Here is a 7,478-nt window from a genome sequence, read left to right as displayed (position 1 = left end):
ACCTTATGCTGTTTTATTCAGAAGCAGCAGTTTTCTGCTGTCCTGGTGGTACCTGTCAGCTGAGCAGAAACCAGGCTTCTAGACTGCTAAACAGCCTAATCTCAGAAAATAGGATTGAGGGCCAGACATGTTCCTGAGATCTGTGCATTTTTGACTCGGCCTCCAATGGGCTCCACACTCTCTCTTTGCTACATGGGCATTAAATCTCAGGGCACAGCTGCAGGATTTGGATTTTGTCTGGGACAATGACACGTTCAGCCCCCAGCTACAGAGCATGGTGAAACTAAGCAGTACTTAGAGAAGATAAATGCAAATCTGGGGAAGACAAAGTCTGCAGAGCTCCGTGGATGGTCCTCAACAACTTTAACTTCATCACAGTCAGTTCCTTCATAGCCCTGACAACAGTGGCAGACAATGTCTCTGCCCTTATTTCCAGATCTTCATTTGATGTTTCTCCTCTCCCAATAAATCCTTGGTTCTCCAAGGCATCTATCTGGAAGGTCTTAAAATTTAGATGTAGATATGTTGAGGCTCTCCAGGTTCTTTGCACACATGATATATTGTCCTGACAAGGATGCCTCCTTCATACCTCAGCTGCTGCTGTGACATTGATAATGCAGGGCTCAAATTCAGAATCAATGAATTTTTGCACTTCTCTGCAGTTGTTCTGTAAATGGTAAAAATTTTAGCTAATATGAGACTACCTACTTTATTTTTTTTCCTTTTGTATTCTAAAATATATGCAATATGTAAGGAGCCTGCATTAATTAATTCATCCAGATAACATAAATTCCACTAATTTAAAGGATTGTTATGAATTTTTATACAGAAAATATAATCCTATTGAGGAGCAAATTACTTCAGCAACTTGCATTCTTCAGGAAACACCAATGTGTAGATCTTTCAAGAAGCCATGATATATATACTAGAAAACCAGGTGATGTCAGCATGGCTGTGTGGCAAAACTGTGGGTGTCTGGAGCTGATGGAGAAGCTCCAGAAGCTTGCCTTTGTCACTTGACTGGGGTGGAAGGAAATTCACCCTCCTATTCATATTGATTCTGACAGAGACCGCATCCAAATGTTTAAAAAATTGGCTGAAGTAATTGAATTTGCTGAGGACAACCGAACACTTATTTTCAGCCATTCATTCTCATGCTGGCTGGGTTTTCTATGCTATCTGTCAGGAGAAAAACAGCCCAGAATACCCATTTCACATAGCTTTAAGGAAAAGGTCTTTTTTTTTATGACAAAGTTTGATATGTGGCTTTCTGAAAACTCCAGGACATGGCAGAGTCTCAAAAATCAATCTTTGATTTTAACGTGGCTAGGTCTGATATGTAGTACAAAACCTCTCCATCTGTTCTTAACAGCCTGCTTTATTTTTCTTGCCCACAGATAAGGACAGTTCTCATAACCTGGCAAATTGCTGAGCACCACCACTAGACCTTGTCTGGTGTGCTAATCATGCTCTAGATAATGTCCTAGTGTTTTACCCAGCTGGAAGGAGATTTGACCAGGATGATCAACTACTGAGGAACAGTCTTCCAAACACCTGGTATTAGCCATTGGTTTCCTACTAGGTGGCCTATGAGCCTCACAAGAGGCTTGTTAGGCCAGGAAGAGCTGACCACGTTCCATTTTGTCCTGACTGGAGGACAGCAAAGGCTGGTTAAGCACTCAGCTCTGCTGGTGCCAAGTACTCAGGACTGGTGCAGTCAGATACTTTCTGTTAACAGGGTAAAATGAGGATCTTGCACAATGCATTTAAGTCAGGCTAAGGTTTACCTCTAAAGAAGTTAAATTCATACCTCACCAAATAATAACGCCTGTAGCTCCCAGGGCGTTCTCTTAAATAGTGTTAAAAAGATCTTGTTATAGTGAAAAGAGTAAAGATACCACTGTCAGGTTAATTCAGCATCTCACAGCCTTTCTAAAGTAATCCAGTAGTATGTTATGAGGCTGTCTCCCAGACTAAGGCTTCGTTCTGGTCCCTATGAACTATATTTTATTCTGGCTAAAGGTTTCAATGCAAAAATTTATTCACAGTTATTTGATAACTCATCAATTACTAGAAGCAACTTAATTACTTTCATTAAAGTGGTATTTTTTACAAGAATTTCCCAAAACATTTCTTCAGTTCTCTGTTTGTTGGTAAGGGGAAGGAGAAAGCCATTTTGCTATGTCAATCAGTTGTTTTCCAGTCCCTCTCCAATTTGAAAGCTGTGTTTCCAAAGGCATGCATTGTTCTTGCTGCTTTCTCTAGGAGCTCACTCAGATTCTTATAAAAACCTAGAAAAAGAAACTGTAAATAAGCCCACACTATAGGAGGGAAATACCAGCACTGTGCTACCTTAAATAAAAGAGAAAATGCAACACTTGGCAAATTTTAAGAATTTGAGTTACAATATTCTTTCAAGTTTACATTCTTTCTTGTTTTGTTCCAAGGAGATGTCTTTCACTGTCCTGCTCATAGAGCAGGCTGTAAGGAGAAGGTATTTCATGCTTGGATATTTATCCTTAATTTGAACTATGACTAAGGATCAACAACAAGTGAATTACTATGCCATAAGCACAGAATTTGAAAGACTATTGATAAACAAGTGACTCCCTAGACAACATCACTGATTTAGAGGAGTTTGAGGGCCACAGTACATCAAGAAATGACTTGATATGAAAAAAACTTCACAGAGATATGTTGCCTGAAGGGGAAAAGAAGCAGGAACTGGACATAAAATGGCAAAGAGGGTGCAGCAGTTATTGATGTCTGTCTATCCTCACCTTGCAAAGCTAAGGAAGAGCAAGCTGGGTAAAACCAGCAAGGCAGGTGTCTCCATCTCCATTAATGTCTTCAAGACCAAGAGAAGTGAAGCCCCTTGCTGGGAAGAGTAGTGGGTGAGTAATGGCAGTGATAAGGGAGTAGTGAGACCCAATAGAAGAGGGAGCTAATGCTCCCTCTCAGACAGGGTGGCAAATTCAGATTCAGTATCTGGGATGAAAATTCAAGCACAGACTTAAAAAGCAAATACAGCTCACTTTCTAAACTCTGAAACAGAGGAACTGGGGTCTGCTGGTAGTGCAGTCACTGTCTACCAGTGAGAACAGAACCAGAGCAGTGACAGACAAATCATGCTGCTTTTTCACAGGCATTCTACTGCCCTCATCCAGGTTCTGGGAGGATGTCCAGAATCACATTTAAAAAGGCCTAGGATAATGGACTTATCTCAAAAATACTGTAATGTGTGCAGTTCAGCTGATGTGAGCAGTACTCCTCTGTTCTGGGGCCTGGACCAACATAGGTATTATGGGACTAAATTATGTGTTTTTGAGGTGAAGGCATAGAGAAAGACTGTTGGTTCCAATTTTCCATTCTTATGTACACAGAACAAGTTGCTAACATCTCTGCCTCAGTTTACCTTCTAAAAAAAGGGCAGGTGTCTGGGGATTAGTGATTGCATACCTGAACAGAAGAAAGTACATGAGGGAGGATTAATGTATTAACAGCCTCCTGTGTACTACATCAAATTTCTGAACTCCTTTTTAATCTTTAATCCATTCAAATGATTGAGTACAGCCTTGCTTGAGTACAGCCTAGTTAGGAATTAAAGCAAAAAAAGAAAGAAAAAAAAAAGATATTCAAGGCTGTGGGTTTTTTTTCAGAACATTGTGCTCTTTAAAGCATGTGGATAATTAGCATGAACCAGCAGAGCTGGCCCAAGTAGGAGGTTTTTCCATCCTGATGTACCATCTGCAAGATGGCTAAAGGATAAATGCAGCCTACATTGTTCCAGCAAAAACTTCCAAAAGAGAGAACTAATACAGGCTCCTCTTGACACCTTAGTCAGGTATACACAAATACAGGCAAAGCATAGTCTTGGGATGCCATGGAGAAAATCCCTATGGATTCATTCAACCTAAACTGAGAGAAGTACAAAATGTTTTTGACTCTTTCCAAGGTGTTTCTAAATGTCAGTGGAAAGATACAGGGCTGCAAAGCTATCTCAGAGACAGGAAAATTCATTGTTCCTCAAAACTTCACTCTTTGGGCTGGAACCAGTGTAATTCTAATAATGGAAACTGTAATTATGACAGTCAGGGTATAAGTAGCATTCCCACAGGCCCTTTGGTTTGCTTTCCATTCCAAAAGCTATTGTTTCCTTCATAAAAGTTTTTGCACTTTCTTCAAAGGAAATTGATAACATTCAACATCATTTGCTGAAATATCCCCTTCCATTTCAGTTATGAGTTTCCTGGACTTTCCTCTGTAGATATCTTTTGCACCACACACAGTTGCAGACCCACTGAGGTCTCCAGTGTGCACAATCTGTGACAGCTACCCCAGTGAAGACCTCAGCTGGGATCTAATAGTTAATCCCATGCCTTTTTTTTTTTTTTAATGGCTTTGAAAACTGAAGTTCTAGGGTATGCCACCATTAATAAGGATTTCCTGTGATGTGCCCGCCCTCTTGCTTTAGCTAGGGGGCTTCAAACCATTTTCAGGTTCAGTACATTGTACCTCAGGAAGCACAGTTCTGTCAAGCATTCCAGGAGTCTTGAAAGACTTTCTCTTCCAAACTGGTGGTTAGGCTGATTTCAAAGCAAGAGAAGTCCAGATGATTGGTATGTGCAGCCATGCCAGGGGCTGAAAGGTGACCAATGCATAACTGTGTTCCATTTCCAGGAAGTACTTTTGTAACTTAAGAGATGACACTGGGCAGACCTCCCAGTTTGTCTCTAGAACATAACAGAAGAGCTGTTAGTATTTATTCCAGATATAAATACATGAATTGATATCAGTCAATTCTAAGGCATCTACTATGCTAACACTGAAGAAACAAGGTTAGCACAATCTAACCCAAACAAAGGGAGGAAATTCCCAGTCAAAGTAAATTGGTGTAAGTCTAGAAGCCATCCTACTGCAGTTACTTTTCTCATCAATTCACCAAGGGTGTTGCCATCACTTTAGTGGGCCCCAGGATATCTTAGTCACTGTGGCTGTTGCAGTGGAAAGCCTGATGAAGACATGGTTTCCCTATCATTCAAGCTTTCTCAACAACAACCAGAGTAACTCTGAAATCAAACCTTGGCTTTTATCACTATCTTCACAATTTCATGAGCATCCCTGGCCAGTTTATACAATGCCAGCCAGAGATACTCCAAATAGCTCTAAACAAGCACACATATTTCATTGTCATTGTGCAGTACTATAAAGGAATCCAAGTTCAAAGCCTTGATAGCAATAAAGCAGATACATGAACACCTGTCTTGAGCTATTTATTAGCCTGCCTACACTATCACATGCAGCTAGTGCCTTCCAGACCATGCCTGATATCTCTGCACAGCACTGCAGTGTACAATGTGGACTTTGTAAGCTAAGGCCTGTGCCACTACTATGGGCAGCATCATTAATCACAAGGTCCCTACAGCAAAACCTATATCTTTATATGTAAGAGAGAGAGAGAGAGGGAGTGGTATCATTTTCCAGCTCCAAGATCTCCACTGCATTCAAAACCCTGGGAAAATCCCACACACTTGTAAAATCAACCATCATGGATTTGTATTTGTGCTCTATTGTTGTTTTTCTTTCTTAGTCCTAGCCTACTTTTTTATCTCTCCTGGGATTGTGACCTGCTGTAGGTGAGGATCACGGGTGTCATGTGGGCAGCCAGGCTGTTACATTTATGCTGCTGGGAATAGTGTAGCTATGCTATCCTATACTTCCTTTCTCTCAAAACAGAAAAACAGTGACAAATATCTATGCACCTGAGGTACTTTTATGGGCTTCCTCAGTCCCCCATTTTTCTGTTATTTTAGGGTAAGCCTAGCATAACTTAATTTCATCAAAATCATCATCATCCAAGGTAACCAACCTAAGTATTTTTATTAAGCCTTTGATGCTTTGAGGATATAATCTTCTGAGAGTCTGAGGCACCAGATTGTTTTGCAACACACAAGGTGTGCCTGTTCCTCCTGCTGACCAGGCAGGCCATATACAGGACCACTGCAGGATGGGGCAGATACTGCAGAACTCCACATTTTGTCAGAGAATCTCACCCCATGAGACTCACAGTACATAGCAAGCCCAGGTTTTCAAACTCAGTACCCACATACCCACAGGTGCCATAGCAGCATTACTGAGCCTTTTAGAAAATGGTGTTAAAGAAAATTAGCCTGATTATCTCTCAGAAACATATACTAGAACTCAATCTTGGCAAAGCCACTCAGGGCTTGTCAGCATTAGGGAGGCCAAACTGAATTTCTCACCAAAAGGTTGCACAGCCAAAACTGGAAAATTATGAGTTTGTTCTTTTGAGGAGACAGTCAACAAAGGGACCACCTTTAGAGAGTCAGGCTGCCCCATAGCTGCAGAGAGATGGAGAAAAGGGACAGGGACCTCCTGCCAGCCCAGCAGCCCTGCTCCTTACATCAGCCCATGCCTGGGATTATCATGTACTTCTGGCTTTCCAGAAGGGTTCCATGGAGGCTGCAGCACTGCTGATGAGCAGCTTTGGCAAAAAAAAGCAGTGGAAAATGCAGGCCTTGCTGTGCTGGGACACTATTGCTGAGCACTGCTCTTGCAGTTCACAGAAAATCTGAGCTGTAAAAGAATTCTGCCAGAGGGCAGCAAATCCCTACAATTGCTTGTTTTTCACATTGTGATTCTAAACTGCAGCAAGTTTCCCTGTACTACCACCCTCTGCTTCCACGTTTGTAACAGACTGGTCTAGGGAGGTGTCACCACCTGTGCTGAGCACATCCTCAGGTGAGTTACATGCGATTCCAGGGAGCACTTCCCACGCAGGACCTCTGTCACTTGGCACGAGCATGCCAGTGGTGTGCACTGGCAGGCACCCATGCCCTAGGCCACCTCATGGCATCTCACCAAAATCCATGAGGCTCACCAGAGGTTGCATTTCCTGGGATCTGCCTACCAGTAGGAAGCAGGGAGGCTCAGCTTTTCCACACCGTGGGTCCACGCATCTCCCCTCAGGCAGGACTGGGGTGCAATTAGCCCTAGGCTTTACTTCCTGCTGAATATACTGATTTGCTGCTCCAAAGTCCTCTGAGCTGGTACATGGCAAAGTATCAGCAAGCTGAAGAAAATAATAATAATAAAAATAGCAGCAGCAGCAACAACATAGCAACCACAATATCATTATAGGTTACTGAAGACTGCAAAGTAGCAGACCACCTTGGCCCCTGAGAGAAACCTTTTCTGGGAGGTTATAGAGCAGGAGCTCTATTGTTAAGGAGGAAATGGTTGCTCTTTTTAATTCAGTGTCGTGGCAAATATTTGACTTCTGACTTCTAATTTTATTCCATTTGATACACTTAGCCACAACACACACACATGCACCATCTGAGAACAGTCTCTTGTTTGCAATATGCAGAAAGGAAATGCCCAAGCTCTGCTCAATATTTTTCCCTTTCCCTAGTCTTTTCAAAGTTGCTTCCAGTTGTGCAAGATTGCTAAAAAAT

General features: G+C 42.0%; 1 protein-coding gene across 1 annotated transcript; it reads right to left on the bottom strand.

Moving 5' to 3' along the window:
• Positions 1 to 254: 254 nt before the first annotated feature.
• HYAL4 (hyaluronidase 4) lies at positions 255 to 6,855 on the bottom strand. The gene is given in 10 exon segments (XM_053943557.1): positions 255 to 412; positions 415 to 667; positions 1,788 to 1,870; positions 3,798 to 3,939; positions 3,941 to 4,200; positions 4,203 to 4,279; positions 4,281 to 4,393; positions 4,396 to 4,457; positions 4,460 to 4,586; positions 6,772 to 6,855. Coding segments are annotated over 10 exon segments (1,359 nt in total).
• Positions 6,856 to 7,478: the final 623 nt, after the last annotated feature.

Source organism: Vidua chalybeata, chromosome 5 (assembly GCF_026979565.1).
Source record: "Vidua chalybeata isolate OUT-0048 chromosome 5, bVidCha1 merged haplotype, whole genome shotgun sequence".
Taxonomy (NCBI): Eukaryota; Metazoa; Chordata; class Aves; order Passeriformes; family Viduidae; genus Vidua; species Vidua chalybeata.
This window is presented reverse-complemented; position numbering and strand designations above follow the sequence as displayed.